General features: G+C 40.6%; 1 protein-coding gene across 1 annotated transcript in view; it reads right to left on the bottom strand.

Annotated features, from left to right (window-relative positions):
• The window catches only part of CUNH3orf14 (chromosome unknown C3orf14 homolog), a 29140-nt gene that overhangs the window by 5435 nt on the left and 1214 nt on the right, over positions 1-22491 (bottom strand). Inside the window, exons 2-3 of the mRNA XM_044452049.1 lie at positions 18473-18561; positions 7852-7975 (exon numbers count right to left, since the gene is read on the bottom strand). Coding sequence (XP_044307984.1) covers positions 7852-7975; positions 18473-18525 — 177 coding nt within the window. The 5' untranslated portion in view covers positions 18526-18561. The remainder of the gene's footprint in view (positions 1-7851; positions 7976-18472; positions 18562-22491) is intronic.

Consider the following 22491-nt stretch of genomic DNA (forward strand, 5'->3'; position numbering starts at 1 on the left):
ACCAGACATTCAAACTCCAGTGAAAACTCACCTCTATTAGCTTTTCTTAGGAAATTTGCACATGGGCTTCTACTTCCATGTGCTGGGTTTGTAAAGAACAAGACTCAATTTGAGGGGGAGGAGATGCACCTCCTTAAAGCTGCAACACCCCCCTCATTTTTGTGGGCTTTCATATACAAACATTAAAGAGATCAAGCGCAGGCCTTTTGGGCAAATTAAGAGAGATGGGAAGGGGCGTGGGAGTGGGGTGTGAAGAAGCCAATGCTGAACAGAAATGGAAGAAGAGAGTATAGCAGATGGCATCATCGGGAGCAGAAAGTGAGTGTGGAGAGTAAAGCATTTTTCAGATTTAAGGTTTGCTGTTGGTTTTTTTTTAAAGGAGGAAAATCCCCAAAGGGACTTCCCATCATTCCCAAATCATGGCAGCTCAAAAGAACTGGGATCCCGGTGCAACAGAACCCCAAAAAATGAAGTTCCAAATGGGCAGGGTAACTACTTGAAATACAGGCAGTCCCCAAGTTATGAACATCCAAGTCATGAGCAACTTATGAATGACCTGCCATAAAGCCTATTAATTTTTTAAAAAATATTGTGAAAATTGTCATCAGCATAGAGAGAGAGGAAGCGAAAGAGAAGAGAGGGAGGCCTCCAAAGTATGGCTTCCTGCCCCACACATCCAGAGAGGGAAATCTCTCTGGCATTTCCTTGCGGCCAAGAGGAGGTACTGGTGCGTTTAGGAGGTGGGAGAGCCTAGAGTTATTCATGGTTTTTATGGGGTCCTGCACCCCTAGCCCCTGCAAATGTGGAGGGTTACCTATATGTGATTTGACTTACATAATAATTCAACTTAAAGGCAAATGTTCATTTTCTCAGGAATGGAACTCGTTTGCAAACCAAGGACAGTCTATATCTCAAAAAGCAGAGTAGTCACTTGAAATATCATGAACAAGGACTGAGGGTTCTAGACTAAATTTCATGCAGATGGCAATGAAAAGAAGTGACCATCTGAATGATTTTTAACATGCTGAGCTGAGTCAGGGAAAGCAACCTTTCCTCCTACCCACACAACTGCACTTATAGCAGTGGAAGACCTCTTGATCTCTCTAAGGAAGGGTAGTTCTCAATGTCAGACTAACAGCTCCAGAAATTAAATGACAGAGCAGATGCACCATAAAATGTATCCTTGCAACACCTACTCTGGCCCAAAGCAATCCACTGTCATGATAACAAGACCTCAGATTCCAATCAAAGCAAGTTTTCTAGGATGCTGTACAGCAGATTGTTATAATCTCATTGCCATGTTTCTGTTCCTCAGCATTGTTTTGGGGACATTTCCACAGGATTACATGATCCAATCCAAGATCAACTTGGTGGCTTTTTTCTTCTTAAAATATGTTTATGATGGTAGGTACAGTTCTTTGGGGCAAAAGGAAATATTACTGGGCTGTGTTGGTTTTAGTTGAGAAGGGCACTGTGGCACAGTCCACATACCAGATGTGTCTTTTTGCTGCTCCTATCCAGTTGCAGCATATTTCGAAGTCTATTGTCATCCAGAATGCTGTTTTAATGACAGGCTCTGACAGAAATTGTTTCTGGAAGCTGAAATATGCCTTGAAGGGTGGGGGGGAAGTGATGGCATTGAAATATTAGATGGCACCTTTGCAGGCTGCTGATAGCTAGAGGCTGCCATGTCTTCTTTTGTGTGTGTCTTTTCTTCCCTTTAAGGTTTACTGACAGGGTTTGCTTTTGGCGATGATTTTCAATATTTTAAAAGTCACCAGTGAAGACACCTTTGGCATATTAAGTGTATTAAAAATACTGTGATTTCAAATCCTGGCTTTATCAAACTTTCAAAGATCACTAGAAGTAACAGGATAGAGAAAGAAAAGTAAATGCACTGAGTCACCACTGGCTTCTGGGATGGCTACTAAATGCTTTAAGCAGATAATTGAAAAGGGTATATACATATTGCTGCAGGCTTATAAATAACTTCACAAAATAACTATTACATTGCTCATAACACTTTTTAAAAGTGTATTTTATATGTCACATTTGTTTTTCAAACACCCTGCAACAAGAAAATATTCAGTTATCCTATTTTCCCCTTTTCTCATATTATCAACAACTGTAATAGTTGGTCTAAAGTGAGGGACAGTGGTTGATGCAATGAGTTTCCGTAAGGAATTGGACTCCTATACCCCCAGGTGGGCATCCAACATCCTATCCTCCGCACTGGTTCTGTCTCCTATTAAATTGTTCATTGCTTCGCTCAGTATTATACACCATCTAACAGTACTAGAGACAGCACATTACCATTTAGCCAAATGGCACTGCATTCTTTTTTACAGAGGTGATTGATGGAGATTTTCCCAAGGGAAGTTGACCTTCTGTGGTTTTAATTTTGTTGCAATGTTGGCTCTGCTAGAATGTGTGGAGTGAGTCCATTCCTGTCATAAGTAATTAACGCTTTAGACATACATGGTTGCATCTAGATTTAGTCGGATCCAGATGTAGTCATACTTAGTGTTGTGTTAGTGATGACTAACTTAAGGGACATTGATTTCAATGGGTCTACTCTAAATAAGATTAACTCTAGATCCAACCCAGACACGTGGCTTCAATGGAGATAAACCTATAACAAAATATGAAGCAGGAACACACTGGATTCATATATAACCATTCCTAGCATTATCTGATGCAGACTTGAGACCAGGAAATCCTGTATTAATTACAGTGGAGCTGGTGGTCAGCCTTTTTTTTTTTTTTTTGTGATACATAGAAAGTGTGGGACAGAAACAGGATTTCAATATTCACAGGGAAAATCACTCTTATTTTGTGATTGCATAAGAATATGGCAAAGAACAAGGATATCAGCTATCATTTGTATAAATCAGTTCTTGATCTTAATAAAGTCAAGAAGGCCATTCTCTGGCATGGGAGTTGAATAGGCTACTGCTAGGCATTCTAAGATATATGTCTTAGAATAATCTAGATGGAGATTTTTACAGGAAAGACTTCATCCTTTGCTTCCAGCACAGTTTAATTAAAAGTAAGAGTCTGTGTTGTACAGTCATTCGAATGTTGGACTGAGGACCTGAGAGATGTGAGTTTTAGGACCTGCTTGACCATAAAGTTCACTGGATAACTCTGGACCTGTCACAGTCTAACCTATTTCACAGGGCTGTTGTTGGAAGGAGAAAATGGGGGGGGGGGGGCTATGTAAGCTACCTTGGGATCCTTGAAAGGAAAACAAGGTGGAATATAAATGAAACACAACAATAAGTGCAAATGAGAATACAAAAGTGTATTCAATGGCTTTGGGTAGAGGGGGAGGAAATCAGGTTTGTTACATTTATTTATTCAACTAACGTCTATACCACCCAATAGCTGAAGCTTTCTGGGTGGTTTACAACAGAATTATTATGCAACATTATTTTAATCTAGTAGCATTCTTTTTCAGACAGCGATTAATACTTGGGGCAGGAAATGACAATACCAACATGCAAAATTGGTGTATTAACTGTTTGAGTTTTACTTGGAAACAGGCCCCACTGAATTCAGTAGAGTTTGCTCCCCAGCAAGTATGTATAGAATTGCAGCCACAATACTCTTGCATTTCAAAGAATCAATTTATCCTAATTTTAATATTCTCTTTTGTTTAATAAAACAAATACAGCAAGCCAAGTTTGAATATTTGTGTTTCAGCCATTTCTCAGTTTTGGAAGCATGAAATTTCAGTTGAAACCAAGAGAGCAATAATAACTCTTTTCATAGCTAAAAACAAAACTGAAATAATTTTACACAGTTTCATTTAAATGCAGGCAAATACAATGACACCTCATCATGGCATCGGTGTATTTCTGAGAAAGCCAAATCAACAACTCTCCACATGGTAACTGTGAAATGTACAATGCCTGCTATCGGGAACAATTTTCTAAAGTTGGCACATAAATCTGAACCTTATTTTCAAGGTTCTAATATAGTATTCTGCATGGATCTCATTCCTGTTTTATTTTGTTATCAGAAAGCATCTGCAGTGCTGCATGCCTGTTAAAGCCAGAATAAAATTAATACATCTAAACTCACTAATGCTGCACTTTCCTGCCAGACAATTTGTTTTGATGGTCATACATATGCTTTTATTTCTTCCACGAATGTTCTAACATTTCTGACACTTGGAGAAATTATTCAGAGCAATGTGATGGCAGACAGGGAATATTCTGTATAACATGAAAGACTTATTCTATAGTGATCTGCAGCCTATTATTTTCATGCCAGTGTAAGTCAGTTTTACCATGCTACTATTGGCATCTGCTCTACATCTGGTGAGCAAAAAGGGTGCATAAAATAAAGTGCATATATGAAATCACCACATGTTTATGTAAAACAATATTTGAAATAATTGTTAGGGTTTCAACAAGTTAGGTTACAATCATTCCTTCTCCTCCAATACACATAAATGCAGAGGCTACACAGCATTCACCACAAGAGTTGCTAAACAACCCATAGCCCTTGCTTCACATTAATAAAATGGCCCATGTTTCATCTTACATTCTACCCTCATAGGGACCTTTCAGTTATACCAGCAAGGCAGAAACCTATTCTGGGGAATACAGAAGGTACACAGTGATCATTGCCTTACAACATCCTTGTGGAATCACTAGACTCCATACATTATGTAGAGATAAATTAGGCCTGTCTGATACTGAATGTGGCTCATCACAGAAGGCCGGCCATAGCAAACCACTCCCCTCTCCACACAATCTTCATCTTTCCCCCGGCTGTTTCTTTTCAAAGATCAGACTGGGACTTCTCCAAGCTCTGAACTGCTCATTCTGTCAAAATGTAGCCAAATGCAGTTCCTGTGAAGAACTAAGAGTCCCATCATGTACAAATTTCCTTTTCAGCTCCAGACAGAAATAATCCCATATGCACTGAACTGAAATATGCACAAGAAGGTTACAAAACCCTCAGCTCCAAAAAGAGCAGAGTGGGTGAGTGGGTGATCTGTCATAACATGTTTAGAACAAAGCAATTAAAGGGAAGTAATTTCCTATTTTTCAAAGGAAGAGGTGACACATTCCCAGTCTTTTAAGACTGAACGGCCCCAGGGATGTCTCTAGAAAAATAAAACGACACTCTGTCACAAAACATGACACTGCACAACAAGCAATAGCAGAGCAACAAGGTGAACATTAAAGCATAGTTGAAAATCTATCTGTATATATTCCCTGTGGGAATGATAATGCATGCATGCTTTCCTTTTCAATTGGAAGGGTGGGAGAGAAAAATGCACTGCAAAATCAAGTAAGTTAGGAAACAGATTCACTAATGCACAGTGGACCACAGGCAGTTGACCAGCAAGCCGCTTAACTTGAGAAAACGATCAGGCCCATCACAACAGAAAAGAATGTCTTAATATCCAAATGGAATTGTGTGTATGCTTGCTGAGAGGGAGTGTCAGTAAGCAGCCAGTTGGAAATGGTTTCCTTAGAGACAGTAGAACCTGCTGAATTGGAGCCAGAAGAAGAACTCTCATGTCTTGGCTCACTCCTACAGAAATGTTTTGTCATAAAATTTGTGGAGATAGGCTTTGCTGGAATGGGTGAGCAAGTGTGAAAGAAATATCATGAGCTCATAGCAACTTACTTGGAGGGACTGCAGAAGTGCCCAAAGGACTGCTTTGTCTTTACAGTGTGATGAATGAGGATGTGGAGAAATCTATTGCCTGTAGCACACTCCAGGTAACTCTGCACCTTACCACTAAATGTTTCAGACACTGCAAACTGAAATAATTTCTTACAGGCAAAATAATTTTTGAAATAAAGTAAAAGAAGGTGCCTTCCATCAATTTAGACTGTTTCTGTCAAGAGTTCATCTTTGTTCTCAAAAGGCTTCCTTGGCCAACATATGCCTTTTAAAACTTCCATCTTTTTCTGGGATAGAGAATGTGAAGGTCTCCAGATATTGCTGGACTTCACCCCTTAGTGAAAATGGCCAGTGGGCAGGGATAATGGAAGTTCTAGTTCCAACAACATGTGGAAGGCCACAAGTCCCCTACCTATGTTCAATATCAGTATCAACCCAGTTGCAAATCTTCTGTCTTAATACTGCTGTAACATAACACAACGCTTTAGAGTAATAAACAACCTCAAATGGTGCTAGGCCAATAGAAGGACAGGCTTCATTCTCAATGGCTGAGGTAAAGAAGGACAACACAAAGGTTTAGCCCCCAGCCACTAGTATTTTGGAGTGCACACCATTTTTCCTTCCATATAAATGAATAACTACCATTAGTTCCTATGGGGGACATGTGAAATGCTGCTTTTCATGCAAAATTATGGTGAAAGAAAAATCTGCCCAGTGCCCTGATACTGGGAAAACAGGTCATCAATAGGAATCCTTCTGGGGAGAGGAATCTGTTTTCTATAGACAATTTTCTCTCCAAACACACCCTGTCTGTCCTACTAAAAATATAAAAATCAGATTTGACCCACACAAGCTGGAAAACATTTGAGAACCAAGGGCTCTTGCCTAAGCTTAAAACCAAATGAACCTGGAACTAGATTCCCACACAGTAACAGAAATAAATCTCCCAGAATTTTCTTTGACAGAAAGAAAAAGAGGACAGACACTATTCTTCAATTCTGGATTGCCATGAATTGTTATGCAACTAAATGGTGTTCCATTGTGTGTGTCAAGGACTCTGAACACTAACCATGCCACTTAAACAATTTCAGTAATGCTGAAAATGTTTCTGGTTTTGTCCCCACCCAATCTAATCATGCACTTGTTCCATTTTATAACAGATCCAGTGCACTTGAGTATTACTTTATGTTTGTATTTAAACAGTGCCCTGCCGTGCCATTCTCCCTCTCCCTCTGTGTGTGTGTGTGTGTGTGTGTTGGCAGGTCATTTGCAAATTATGAAAGGGATAGATCCTTTGATGGTCAGAATGTAGAAATCAACTCAGAGGAGCAGCAGGAAACGGGACGAAAATGGAGGCAGAGATAAATAGGGAAAGACTGTGCTTTTCTTTCAGTTATGCACAATTAAGATTAGTAAGAGTACAATGTGGACATACGGGGCTGTGCAAAAGGCTTCATAGAAAAAGATGAGTTTTGAGGAGGGAATTGAAAGAAGGAAGAGAAGTGGCATGATAATGCAATGACCCTCACCACTGGCAGCAGTGACAATAAATGGAAGCGTACACATTGGCTGTGAATAAATATCATCACCCACTACCTGTGAATCAAGTACAATATTTGTCCCAGGTACATTTTTTTAAATGAACAGGTACAAGATTTGGTCAACAGTAAGATAGGGGCAAAAGTGGAGGGCAAATATCCAGTGTTTGATTACTTTCATCCACTGCATTATATGGCCCTGCTGAAATGTAAATTTGACAGCTGATTCATGGGTCTCTTCTGAGACTCAGTGGTACAAAGAAAGGGATATCAGTGATGCTCATATATGACAGCACAAATGATGCTTCCCTGTTCAACACAGGTATACGTTTCCCAGGTGAGAATTTCTATCATTCCTTACATTAGAGATTTTCAGGGATATTTGTCTGGTTATTATGAGAGATACTGTCGAAGCATGCCATATTGTCATAGACTGTTGGTCTGGTCCAGCAAGACAAGTCTAAGAATCTCTACCATCTTTGTTATGATATCAAGAACATGAGGAATAGCTTATCACACAATGAGATTTAAGTTCTTTCCTTCCTTCTCTGCATGGTCACAAATATGTTACACATGATTTGATAACCCAGCAGAAAACAAGGATATAAAACATCACATGGAACTCTGACCAAGCATCTATTGGTTAAAAGTCACAGAAACTTACATTTAAAAGTGCAACATTTCTTTTATGAGCTGCACTAGATTCTTGCATTTGCCATGTCTTCTCAGCTTCTTTGTCTCCTAGATGACTCTCCATCTGCTGAAGCAGCACCAATCTCTGAGACAGGCTACAAAAGGGAAACATTCTGATAAGTAGGCAGACCATTCTTTCTGCACAACAGCCAGAAAAACAACAACCTTTTAGCCTCACCCAATTTTCTACTAATTATGTTGACTACAGTGTGGGTGCACTGAAGGAGGAAAAAAGCACAGGAAGTCCCTTCCTTGCTGTTGCTCCCGTGGAGAAAGTAACCATCATGTTGTACAACAAGCAGTCTCTGTGCACAAATGAGACATCCAGCAATGAACACCCCAGAAGAAATGTGCTTGCAAGGCAGCATCAGCAATCTGTGGCATGTGTTGTTATATCAGTTAACTGGGTTCTGCTATTGTGGGTAGCTTTGTGAAAACACGTGATGCCATTTTCAGAAGGATGGTTGTCTCATTCCTATTCCTGGCATTATATATCTGTTCAACTGGCTTCTATACTCTAAGGCTTGTTAACGTCTCTTTCTTCCCATGAAGATCTCTTGTAAATATCAGATACATTTGCTTCTGCCAGAAACGGTCTTTTCAAATACTTGCTACATTTGGTTTTTCCAGGGCTGTACTCTCAATTCTAAAAAATTCTAACTTCTTCTCTAACATTATCAACCTTTACATCAAAGGATCCCTGGATACTTTTTTCTTATCAATTCAGGAGGTTAATGCTGCAGCAATGGAGATAATTTCCCACAGAGCAATCAGTACTGGGAAATTTGTTAATTAGAAACATAAATAGGTCTGAGAGAGACATAATAAATGCCTGGTAACTTGCCTAGCTGGTACAATGGTTGCAGACTTCACATTTTGTCTAAGTAGGCTGATACTGTGAATTAGTGGTTGTGCTGCATGCTATTACCAGCACTATTGAGAAAACATCACCATGAAGCTCTGGAAGCCTAAGGCACCTAAGTAAAAAATTGAACTCTAGGATTCCAAAGTAGAATCTGCAAAAATGCTGCCTGTTTCATATGTGTATGTAGGGCCAGTTAGCAGAGCTGAGGGGTTTCAGTGAAATGGTGATGTAGGGTAGAATACTTTGTTCACGTTGCAGAACTTTTTGAGGCAAATCACACCTGTACAAAAGAGAGAGTTCCTTGAAGCAAAATGGAACAAGGCTTCTGAAGTATATCATCATAAAGGTTGCAGAGCAGGTTTAAACTATCTTGTGGGAGAAGGCCAACAAAAGCTGTGATGTATCTGGCTTGGGATGACTCATAGCTGAAAGATAATTGTGTAAAATTTTCAGATCCCTGAAGAGGTGATAAGGAAGAACTTGGCAACAAGCATTCAGAAACAACTGATAGCTGTTTAAAGTGATGAGTTGTAGAGAAACATGCACACAATAGAGAAATCTGAAGAGCAACCTATGGTATAGTTACAGTAACACCAGAAACCTCCAAGCTCATTTGCTTATATGGATTACCTAACTCTGGAAATAGAATAGAAGAAAGAAAAATATAGCTACACATAGGGGGAAAGCCAGAAATCACATAGAATAGTGAGTAGGATATGTTGCTGCTGTTGTTGTTGTTAGTCGCGAAGTCGTGTCCAACCCATTGCGACCCCATGGACAACATTCCTCCAGGCCTTCCTGTCCTCCACCATCCCCCAGAGTCCACTTAAGCTCACACTAACTGCTTCAGTGACTCCATCTAGCCACCTCATTCTTTGCCATCCCCTTCTTCTTTTGCCATCTATCGTTCCCAGCATTAGACTCTTCTCCAGGGAGTCCTTCCTTCTCATTAGGTGGCCAAAATGAGTTTCATCTTCAGGATCTGACCTTCTAAAGAGCGTTCAGGGTTGATCTCCTCTTGGACTGACAAGTTTGATCGCCTTGTGGTCCAAGGGACTCGCAAGAGCCTCCTCCAGCACCACAATTCAAAGGCCTCAATTCTTCGGCGCTCAGCCTTCCTTATGCTCCAACTTTCACAGCCATACATTGCAACTGGGAAAACCATAGCCTTGACTATACACACTTTTGTTGGCAGGGTGATGTCTCTGCTTTTTAGTATGCTGTCTAGATTTGCCACAGCTTTCCTCCCCAGGAGCAAGCGTCTTTTAATTTCTCGGCTGCAGTGATGGTCTGCAGTGAACTTGGAGCCCAGGAAAATAAAATCTGTCACTACCTCCATTTCTTCCCTATCTATTTTCCAGGAAGTGAGAGAACCGGATGCCATGATCTTAGTTTCTTAATGCTGAGTTTCAAGCCAATGTTTGCGCTCTCCTCCTTCACCCACATCAAGATGCTCCTTAGTTCCTCTTCACTTTCTGCCATGAGAGTGGTATCATTTGCATATCTGAGGTAGTTGATATTTCTCCCAGCAATCTTAATTCCAACTGGTGATTCATCTAGGCCCGCCTTTCTCATGATGTGCTCTGCATATAAGTTAAATAGGCAGGGCGACAGTATGCACTTGCCGAACTCCTTTCTCAATTTTGAACCAATCAGTGGTTCCGTGCCCAGTTCTCACTGTTGCTTCTTGACTCGCATATAGGTTTCTCAAGAGACAAATAAGATGGTCAGGTACTCCCATTTCTTTAAGAACTTGCCACAATTTGTTGTGATCCACACAATCAAAGGCTTTAGCATAGTCAATGAAGCAGAAGTAAATGTTTTTCTGGAACTTCCTAGCTTCCTCCATGATCCAGCATACGTTGGCAATTTGATCTCTAGTTCCTCTCCCTCTTCGAAATTCTACCTGTACTTCTGGTAGTTCTCGGTCCACATACTGCTGGAGCCTAGCTTGTAAGATTTTGAGCATAACTTTGCTAGCATGTGAAATGAGTGCAATGGTGCAGTAGTTTGAACATTCTTTGGCATTGCCCTTCTTTGGGATGGGAATGTAAACTGACCTTTTCCAATCCTGTGGCCACTGCTGAGTTTTCCAAGTTTGCTGGCATATTGAGTGTAGCACTTTAACTGCATCGTCTTTTAGGATTTTGAATAGCTCAGCTGGAATGCTGTCACCTCCACTAGCTTTGTTGTTGCTCAGACTTCCTAAGGCCCATTTCACTGCACATTCCAGGATGCCTGGCTTGAGGTCAGTGACCACCCCATCATGGTTATCAGGGATGTTAAGCTCTTTCTTGAATGTGCACTGCAGGTAAATAAGGTAATTCTTCAGTGTCACTTTGGGCACAGTCAAAAACAATTTCCAGCAGAAGGATTTAACTCTCTTCTGGAGAAACTGAACAGGTCTATTAATCATTTACACAGCACAGTATATGATTTGTTAGTGTGCCCCCACAAATCTGTTGCATCCCCAATGATTCTACCCTGCAAGCAAGAACCATGGCTTGCACTACAGAGATATAGCACTTTCACAGACAATCAGAAATGAGCAAAAACGCTTGTTCCTAGAGCAGAACAGGTCAACAGAGATCACAGAAAGGAGCTCTACTGACTTGTCTCAATCAAGAAGTTAGTGTTTGTTTTGTTTTGTTTTGTTTTATGGGGATATGGAACTGACACATCTCTGTTGCACAAGCAGTACCCCACAGAATTGGTGTGAGGGGCAGCTTGCACAATGGGCCTGTGAACACATTGTAATAAAGTACAATATATGGTAGATAGACCTTCCATTGCCAGTGTGGCACACAGTATCACTAGGTTATTTTATTTATTTTAAATCAATAAGTCAAAAGGGGACAGCAAGCAAGTTTAGGCTATTTGTTCATCTAGCCTACTTTGTCCTCTACTGGCTGACATCTGTCCAGGGCTTTCCCATTACTTCCTATGTTATCCTGAATTTCTTTTAACTGGAGATGCCAAGGACCTGACCTTGAATCTTCCATTTGTCAAGTATGTACTGTATCACTGAGCTGCATTCCCTCCACTAAAGGAAACAGCTTTGTTCTGCTGAATAAGTAAGTATCAGTAAGTATAAGTTACTTTCAGATTTCTTCTAATACCTCTTTCTGAGACTTCAGATGTTAAATAGCATTGTCACTCTGATTATATTTTTCCTAATTAATTCAGTCTAGTTCTATTAAGTATCTACTTTTTTTTACACTTGCAACAATTTGTAATGCCCTTGTTGTACATTGTAAGTTCTGCTATTTCCTCTTTGAGAAGAAACAACCAGAAAAGTGCACAGAATTTTCACAGATTTCTGTACTAAACTTATAACAATTTCTGTACTATTTTTACCCTTTCCTAATACTCTCTCTGCCTTTTCAATGTCTGAAGCACATTGAGGCAGAATGTTTTTAGTAACAAATTGGCCAGCATTCCCCAGGCTGTACAAACTGTCTAGACAGTATGATTAAACAAGAACAAGTCTTGCAGAGGGAATCAGCATGGCTTCCAAGAAAGGCAGTTCTACCTCACCAATCTTTTGGAGTTGTTTGAGTGCATCAGTAAGCACAGCAACAAGTACGCTCCAATAGATAGATAGATAGAGATCTCCATCAATCTATCTTCATAGCAGTATACCAAAAAAGCTTTTGACAAATATGCAGACAGCAGACTGAATGAATTATTCACTGGTAAATGTCACCCCCACCTTCCAACTAGCTATGCAGTACCTTTAAGTGTAAATTTACAAAAGAAAGGATATCTGACTCAGATGATCCAGCTGGCAGGAAAGAGTGCAGACATAATTCCACATCAAGCATTGATGATTGGTATCTTTTCTATGCAGTATTCCCAATTATCCCTTTTGATCACTAAGATTATTAGAAAGTGTTGGTATATAATGAATTAATTACCTGGATTTTTGATGTACCAATGGTAAGTTATCTAAGAACCACATCCTTCAAGGACCATTCCAATTTTTCCTATATAAGCCCTGACAATGAGACTATTAAGAGGCTACTGTAAATGTGGACTGTCCTCAATCCCTTCAAATTTAGGAATTTATACATCTGATGGATGATAGGCATTTAAAATTATGCCATATGTCCAGCTGCAATACCACCTGTCATCTATTTTATAATATGTGCTTGCAAGTAGATACATATGCAAAGCTATGACATCTTTGAAAACAAGGATATCTGAACATCACAGTAAAATTAAGGAGAAGGTTCTAGATGGTATTTCGTAGCTTTGAAAGTCTCACAGACAGGAAGATTTTTTTTCTTTCTGATTAAGCATTTTGAGAACACAACAGAGATTATATGGACAAACTTCCATTACCCAGGGAAGCATTCTGGACAGTCATCCTTGATTCTTTGGCCTCTGAAATTTTTAATGAAAGTACTAATTTGACAGCATATTTGCAAGCATTAAGCTTGATGTGTACTTTGTTTTGAAATTGTGAACTGCATTTTTATAAAGACACAGTTGATTTTCCTTCCTGGATGCTTTGGAGGCATTATCTTTCCTGTACGGTGACTGGTTTTTTTGGGGCATAAGTACATTTTAGAGAAAGAGTTAGTTGTGGAAAATTGGGTTACAATTATTTTTAGCTTACACCAATTTTGCGCTAGCAAATTTTAAGGGAATAAGATTGAGAGGGATCTGGGGGGAATGAAATGAGCATATGTTTATTTTTCTCTTTAGAATTAATATGTTTAATATGTTTTTGATTTTTTTTCTCCAGATGAAGTAATCAGCACTCAATGATATGCTTGGCTATTTTGGCCTTAATTAATTGATCAGTATATAAGTGAAAATATAGCAAGTTGAGAAAGTAGAATTTTTCTTATGATACTGGATTTCATAATGTAAAAAAGTGGTCTACATAGTTCCTGAGGAAGCTTTATAAGCCGTGGTAGGGAGGGGAAACTAGAGTGCCAGGGGATCTAGCACACACAGTCATAAGCCACAGTGGGTTGTTGTGTCATGTGAAATTGGTTTTATCAAGGTGGCTTGAGTTTGGCTTATAACCCATTTTAATAAGGCATGATTTGTTGTAGGTGTTGTTTAACCCATGACTGGACAACATCATGGGTCAACCCCAATGGCAAGTGAGCCACTTGACAAAGCCAGCAAAAAAACTCCTTGCCACTCTTGCCAATGTACTCTCAGGCATTAATTACTGCCAGCTGACCCCAAACTGCCATTTGTGACTGTTCTGCAGGAGATCTCAACTTCGCTGTCCCCCTCTCCTTTGGCTCACATTGGGGTGCACATAAGGCACTTTGTCCCAAGTCTCTGGGGCTTAAGAAAGTGAAAATGTGCACATCCACCCACACTTTTAAAGGAATAAGGCAGCTTTGCCACCTAGCACCAAAACTCCAGGTCCTTTAAAAAGGGCATTTTGCCTGGAGGAAAGAAGATCTGGATTGGGGCATACATGGAGGCATGTCCACATCCCAGACCACCCATTTCCTACTCACCCCCTTTTAAGAGATCAAGAGTGTTGACATGCCTTACCCCTTTGGAAAAGGAGGTGCAGTTTTCTACTTTCCGGAGCACACAGAGGCTTGGGACAAAGCACAAATTGTGCACTAAAGGTGTAAGTTGAAAAAAAAGATGAGGCCCTTGCTATGAAGGGCATATAAGTCATGCAGAACAGCCAGAAGATCCCTCAGGTCACTGAATTCTTTTGACAACTCATCTTCTGCAAACTATCAAGGGAAGCCAAGAGGGACAGAGGAGAAGTGGATTTGGAGCCTTGGCTGGGGGAATGTCCAAGGTGCACCTACTGCCTCTTGGCAGCAGGTATTCCCCTGAACTTTGCCCCAAGGAAGGCTCCTGCAATGTCTCCTGAGATATCTGTGGGAAGCCCAAGGGGAGAAGAGGGAGAATGAGAAGTCCCACTACTCATGATGCACCCAATCATCTGTTGGGTGCACCAGAAGTAGGGTGGATTATTATGGTATGTGAACTCTCCCATTTCTAATAAAATACTGGAATTCCATTTATTATGTGACATGCATATGTTGCAACTACTGACTTCTGTTGTAACATACTGATGTGGTGCTATGTGATGCATATACACAGAAAAGTGATCCTCAGTTTTTTTGGGGGGACCTGCTAACGCCTTTCCTCTTGGACAACAAATCTAGAGTCCCCACACCTTTTCCTTTGTATTAAGTCTATTGCTCTACTGAAAATTTGAAGCAGCCAATCACTGTCCCCCTGGATCTCTCCATTCCCACCAGGGAGATGGTACCATCCACTTTGGGAATCACTGCATTAGCATTATTTATTTCCTCTGCAATTTGGCATGCATAAATTATTGCAGCTTAATTGTTTATTTACAGGTCTTCATATTACTTCCAAAGTTATTGAAAATTTCAGATGGTCCAGGTTCCTTAATTTTTGGTCTTGTTGAATCCTCCTTGAGGTGCCAGCATCTCTGCCCTCTGCAGCCATGCTGAGAGCAAAGGGGAAGCATCTGGTATGTAGGACAGAAAATAAATGGAAACAGCCTGGCCAAATGCAAGACAGACATCGAGGACGTCTCTGATGAAGAAACAGGGAAGGGAAGAATACATAAGTAACCACCACGGAGGTGTAGACCGTGGAAAGGAGAAGTAGAAGAAAGCAGAATCAGCCCGAAAGAAATGAACACAACCTAGAAAAGGTAAAAGAAACAGGAGACTATTAAAGGATAGGAGGTGAGTTGATATTTCCACCCTTCAGGGCACCTTGGAGGAATTAGACTCACACTATGGTCAGTTAGCATTTCCCCATTTTCTCTTCCACCCATATTTTGCCTGCCTCAACTAGGAAGGCAGCATTAATCTGTCTCCTCCAAGACATTTCTCCCTTTCCATAAGGCCTTTGATATGGAAGACTTAATCTACACAATCCCAGGCCTTTCTCTCCTACTCAATTTCTGAAGGCTTCATCTGGGAAATATGGAGGATTTATGTGCATCCTCTAAGAACATTGTTCTTATCAAACAGACTTCAGAATACATACAAGGAACATGGAAACCATCTAAGTATAATGCTATTTTTATGTTATGTTTTAAATTTGAAATATACAAAAACATTTCATGTAACTTGTAGTTCTCAAATGGTGGATGGTTGTGACCTGTGGTTTGGAGGAATTGAAACTTTGGTGGGCCCTGGAGATAGACTTTTGGACTGGTCTAGCAGATCCTTCATGGATCACTGCCTTGTCATGGCGAAGGGGCTTGCGTAGCTCAATGAAGCTATGAGCTATGCCATGCAGGGCCACCCAAGACGGCAGGTCATAGCAGAGAGCTTTGACAAAAAGTGATCCACTGGAGAAGGAAATGGCAACCCACTCCAGTATCTTTGCCATGAAAACCCCATGGACAGTACCAAAAGGCAAAAAGATATGACGCTGGAAGATGAGCCCCTCAGGTCGGAAGGTGTCCAATATGCTACAGGGGAAGAGCAGAGGGCTAGTACTAGTAGCGCCAGAAAGAATGAAGCGACTGGGTCAAAGCCGAAAGGACACTCAGTTGCAGATGTATCTGGTGGTGAAAGGAGAGTCTGATGCTGTAAAGATCTATACTGCATAGGAACCTGGAATGTAAGATCCATGAATCAAGGCAAGCTGGATGTGGTCAAACAAGAGATGACAAGGCTGAGCATCGACATCTTAGGAATCAGTGAACTAAAATGGACAGGAATGGGTGGATTTAATTCAGATGACCATCAGGTATACTACTGTGGGCAAGAATCCCTCAGAAGAAATGGAGTAGCTTTCATAGTCAATAAAAGAGTAGGAAAAGCAGTACTGAGATACAATCTCCAAAAGGACAGAATGATCTCAGTTCGAATCCAAGGCAAACCATTCAACATCACAATAGTCCAAGTCTATACCTCAACCACTGGTGCTGAAGAGGCTGAAGTTGACCGGTTCTATGAAGGCCTACAACACCTTCTAGAATTAACATCAAAAAATGATGTCCTTATCATCATGGGGGATTGGAATGCTAAAGCAGGAAGCCAAAAGATAACCAGAATAACAGGCAAGTTTGGCCTTGGAGTACAAAATGAAGCAGGGCACAAGCTGGTAGAATTTTGTCAAGAGAATACGATAGTCATAGCAAACACTCTTTTTCAACAAGCCAAGAGACGACTCTACACATGGACATCACCAGACAGTCAACACAAAAATCAGATTGACTATGTGCTCTGCAGCCAAAGATGGAGAAACTCTATACAGTCACTAAAAACTAGACCAGGAGCTGACTGGAGAGCGCAAACGTTGGCTTGAAACTCAGCATTAAGAAAACTAAGATCATGGCATCCAGTTCTCTCACTTCCTAGAAAATAGATAGGGAAGAAATGGAGGTAGTGACAGATTTTATTTTCTTGGGCTCCAAGTTCACTGCAGACCATCACTGCAGCTGAGAAATTAAAAGACGTTTGCTCCTGGGGAGGAAAACTATGGCAAATCTAGACAGCATACTAAAAAGCAGAGACATCACCCTGCCAACAAAGTGCGTATAGTCAAGGCTATGGTTTTCCAAGTTGCAATGTATAGCTGTGAAAGTTGGAGCATAAGGAAGGCTGAGCGCCAAAGAATGGAGGCCTTTGAATTGTGGTGCTGGTGGAGACTCCTGCGAGTCCCTTGGACAGCAAGGCGATCAAACCGGTCAGTCCTAGAGGAGATCAACCCTGACTGCTCTTTAGAAGGTCAGACGCTGAAGATGAAACTCAAATACTTTGGCCACCTAATGAGAAGGAAGCACTCCCTGGAGAAGAGCCTAATGCTGGGAACAATAGATGGCAAAAGAAGAAGGGGACGGCAGAGGATGAGGTGGCTAGATGGAGTCACTGAAGCAGTTGGTGTGAGCTTCAGTGGACTCTGGGGGATGGTGGAGGACAGGAAGGCCTGGAGGAAAGTTGTCCATGGGGTCGCGATGGGTCGGACACAACTTCGCGACTAACAACAACAACAGAGCTTTTCCTATTTTAAGAGTTCCAAACACTCTAATCATATGGACATTCTTTGATACAATTATAAAAATCATTACAGATGATAATTTTATAATCCCCTTTTGGGTGAGAAACCTAATTATGTTAAGTATAGCTAAAACACTGTTATTAATCCAAATGTAAACTTTTAATAAGATGTTTTACCAATCTGCATTTTTAATTTCAATATGGAAAATGTATTGAAATGAAACTTGAGATAAAATTTAGGAAGGCAGAAGCCAACTGCTCAGCTGTAGCAAGAATTTTAATCAGGTTATTCAGTGTTGATCGTCACTTCAGATTCATTTAGCAATTCATCAGAAAAGCAGCAGAGCTCCCCCCAGAGGGTACATTTTCCCTAGTCTTTGACAGAAGAGAACAGCTTTTTATTGTTACAACATCCACTGAGTTTAGAAAGTAAATTATATTGCTGTAAGGCGGCAATCCTATATAAACACTGAGAGGGAAGTACTAGGATTGAGCCCTACTGAACACAGCAGAGGTCTACAGTGTAAGAAACTGTCACTTTTTCTGGAGTATCTGTATAGTTACAAAACATCTTTCATGTAGAACTCTCCAGCTAGTCTTATTTGGTAAATTACATCACAAATTGGTATATGTGTAAACAGTTCAGGGAAATATGTCAAAATGTTAGCCAAGCATGTCAAACTGTTAAGTGTATTTTTCTAACACCTAGAGGCAGGGCATCTTCTGAAATAAGTACTTACATTTCTTCATGTCTTTTTGCAAGCTGAATGTCTTGTGCTAAATAGGATGCCATCTTCAGTTAGGTGAGTAATAACCCAGTTTTACCACACTATTAAAGAAAAGAAAAAGAAATAATATGGACATAGCTGTATTTAGAATCGTACATGGACTGGAAATTGACACTGGTAGTTGTAAGACTACATACTTATTATTATACTTATGACTATTTCTTTTCCTACATTACTATTGTTTTTGAATGTACATGGTTATGTACAATGCATATGTTACTAACCACTTCACAAAACAGGACCTACTGAATGACACTAGTAGCTGATGCAGCTTAGACACAAAGCTAACATGATATTACTGAACATGCTATAGTATTTCACCATAGACCTCATCTAATTGTACATCTAGTTCAGTATTGTCTAGTTTGGCAGATATTTTCCAGAGTCTCATATTCAGGTATTTCCCATCATTTGTTGACATTCATTTTACCTAACAAGGGATTGAACTTGAGACTGTCTGCATGTGCTCTCCTTATGTTATCTCCTTAGGCCATTCTGAAGTCACTGACCTAGTTTGCACATAATTTTTTGCATGCTATGAGTTGTTGAATTCTGGGTTTTACCGGAAATGAAGATCAAGATCATCCATGCTATTGTATGTATGAGTGTGAAGGCTGGAGAATGAAGAAAGCTGTCAGGAAAACATTGCTGGACTGAAACATGGTGCTGAAGGAGAGCTTAGTCAGTAGCCATGACCAAAAGAAAGTCAAACAAATGGGTCCTAGAGCACATCAAGCTAGAACTTGCCCTGGAAACAAAAACAATGAAACTGAAGCTATTGTACTTTGGGCACATCACAGGGGAGCAATACTGGAGAAGACAATAATGCTAGGGCAAGTTGGAGGCGGGAGTGGGAGAGGATGATGTAGAAGACCACCACCATCAAATGAGATGGATAGATTCCATAAAGGAAGCCACAGCTCAGCCCTTATAAACACAGAGCAGACCTGTCAGGGACAGGACATGGTGGAAAGCATTCATTCAAAGGGCGGAGATAAAGTCAGAAGCAACTTGACAGCATGTAACAATGATAACTGCAGCCACACTAACAAACTATGGTTTGGTACCCACAAACAACCCAAAGGAAAACTCATGGTTTGCTGTTGCATTGTTAACTCTGGATTGTTTAAATTATGGGCTGTGGTTATATGCAAACCCAGATGTATGGGCTCTTCGTGGCTTGTTTTGCTAGGCTACAGAGGCAGTGGGGAAGAGCTAAAACAACAATAGCAGCAGCAGATACTCCTCTACATGCTAGTACTACAATGTGAGGAAGGCGTTTGTGTAATAGAAAGCAAGCAGCAATTGTGGAGGGAAACAAGCAACCCAATGAATAAGAAAACAAACCATGTCCTATTCAATCACCTACTAAACAAGCCCTGGGTAGGGCAACAAACTGAGTTAAATAAACCATGGGCAATAACTATGGTATCATTACATGATCTCCTAAATTGGGGTTAAAGAGAAGAAAGTCAAGAGTTTCTGATTTTGCCAGTAGCTCACATTAAATTCAACTTAATTCCTTCTTTGCACATATAAACAGAGACTGAAACACATCTGCTTGAAGACAATCTCCACTTACCCTCTGCTTCCTAGCTTTTAATCCAATATCAAACAAAATAAGAAGCAAAGATAACAATACCCTTTAGAAAAATAAATAGCATAGGATTCCAAGATACTGATTTGAATTATGCTAAGTAACATACAAGTTCCTGAAAACTTTGAAACCAACATCGAACTCAGCTTTAGCAATTGCACATGGAATTGCTGTACTACCAAATCTGCAGCAGAGGAATGTGCAACACACAAGTATAATAAAGATTTGAATTAGAAGTGAAATTCGTGTGATTCAACTATAATTTCAAAATGTGCACTTAAAAAGGTAATATGACCAGTTACATCAGGTAGACTGGTGGGCACATGCATCCAGGCGTTCAGCTTATTCAAGCTAGGCAGCACAAGTATTTATATATGCATCAGATTTATCACAATTCCTAATGATACATGCGCAGAAGCTTCTTCTCCTATAAACAGTTCTTATTAGTTGGACTGCAGTGTAGCTACCCTTCACTAATAAAGGCAAATGCTCCTTGGACACAGTATGATTCTGTTTTAATTAGTCAAAGGGGTTTTCCATAATAAGGTTATCCTGAGATTCACTTATTCTAAGGAGCAGACAACCACAGAGACATTTCTCAAGCTAAAAAAAATAATGGTATTTTGCCTTCTTTGAAATGAATTTTGGAGAAGCATGTCAACATTACTTTGCTGCATGCCTGAATATGTTGAGTTCATTTGGGTGTGTACATGAGAGTGCCAATGTTAATGTCACACAAACACTGATTGGCCTAAAGCTATTCTGGTGCAAGTCATTCAACCCAGGAGCAGTTCAGGTAACTGTAGCTGAAGATTTTTTCTGTCCCCACATGCCTTCCCAAAGCATATAAGACAAAGATTTATCAGATTTTCAGGGACAGGTGCCTGGCTACTCTGGCACTAAATGTGGATGCTCAATTGCCTGCTCCCAAATAATCTTGCCAAAATGAGGCTGGAATCTCTTTTCACTGTGCTTACTCACATGAAGTGTATAGAGAAGTATTTCAGCAGTCATAACTTTTCCAGCTCTGGATTAGTTCAGCCTCTCTTCAAGCTTTATTTTCCCTCACTCACTACAAGCAACAAAACATTGACTTTGCTCCACACACTGAATAAGAAATGAGGGCATGGTAACGGTTCACTGTGGCAAATACCTCTCTCCCTGCCCAGACTAGGAAGGACTTCCCACATACCAGCTTTGACCTAACTAGTCTAGGATGCAAATTTTAAGTCCGTAGAGACTGAGAAAACAGTCAATTATTGATTGTTGTGAACTATCACTGTACTTCTCTCATTTGAGCTTTGCCCAGAAACGCTACAGATTTGATCCTCTTCTCTTACAAGATCTTTCACGCTCACCATTCAAACTTCCTGCCACATGATCCTTAGCAACTCTGCTGGTGCTAAGCTGGTATAGGTCTGCTCTGTGCTGGAATGAGAGACCACCTGGGATCCTATGTGCAACAATCAGGGTTCTATCACAGAAGGCAGGCTATAAATGCAATTTATATCGTACCCACATACAAATATCTGCTAAATCATGAATCCAATAACATGGATGAGAAATGTTTACCTGACAGCAGGGGTCACAAATATATTTTTGCTTCTGTTTGGTGGATAGCAACATCTCCACTTTTTGGAGAAACCCTGTTCACCATTTTACTTCGAATTGCTAGAGCTGCAGTTCTTCAGTTGGCATCCCCCATCCCACCTTCTGTTAAGCATCTGCCTGGTGGATGCACAGCCAGTTTCAGGTTTGGTGGGCCCTTTGCAGTGTCCTCCCTACCAAGCCATCCCTTGGGCCAGGAAGAGGCAAAGTTATCTATCAGTACAATGTAGGATATAGTGGCAAAGTCCGCTAACCACATGGTAGAGGAGATGGTGGCAAAACTGTTTGCCAGGCACCAGAGAAGTTCCCCTGGATGGCAGCAGCTCCATTCCCTTTGACTGGTGCTAGCAGAAGAAACAGTGCCTTGCCAGCAAGCACTGATGTAGGCACTCACCATTTTAATTGTCCCAGAGTCTCTCTAAAAGACAGCACAAACAGTCACTGCAGCAATCTGTTGGGACCTCAGAGACAGGGAGGGGGAATTAAAATGGCAGGCACCAGAAGTTGCAGGGGCCAGCAAAACTGACCTTTTTGCTGCTGGGCTGGTGTCTGCCTGCCTCAAGATACTGGGAATACCTCTCAGATGATTGGCAACTGCCTCATGGTGCCCATCTCTGATGCTGGTCTTTGGTGGATTAGTGCATTACCACTAAATATACTTCTGGAGAGAAGGCTCCTAGTACTAGCAAAGTGAAAAAGCACAGCTATTCTGTCTTTCCTTCAATAACAGGTTTTCTATAGTAGAAAAAAAATAGAGCAGCAGCAA

This window comes from Varanus komodoensis, unplaced genomic scaffold, assembly GCF_004798865.1.
Source record: "Varanus komodoensis strain SLA01 unplaced genomic scaffold, ASM479886v1 scaffold6_4, whole genome shotgun sequence".
NCBI classification, from domain to species: Eukaryota; Metazoa; Chordata; class Lepidosauria; order Squamata; family Varanidae; genus Varanus; species Varanus komodoensis.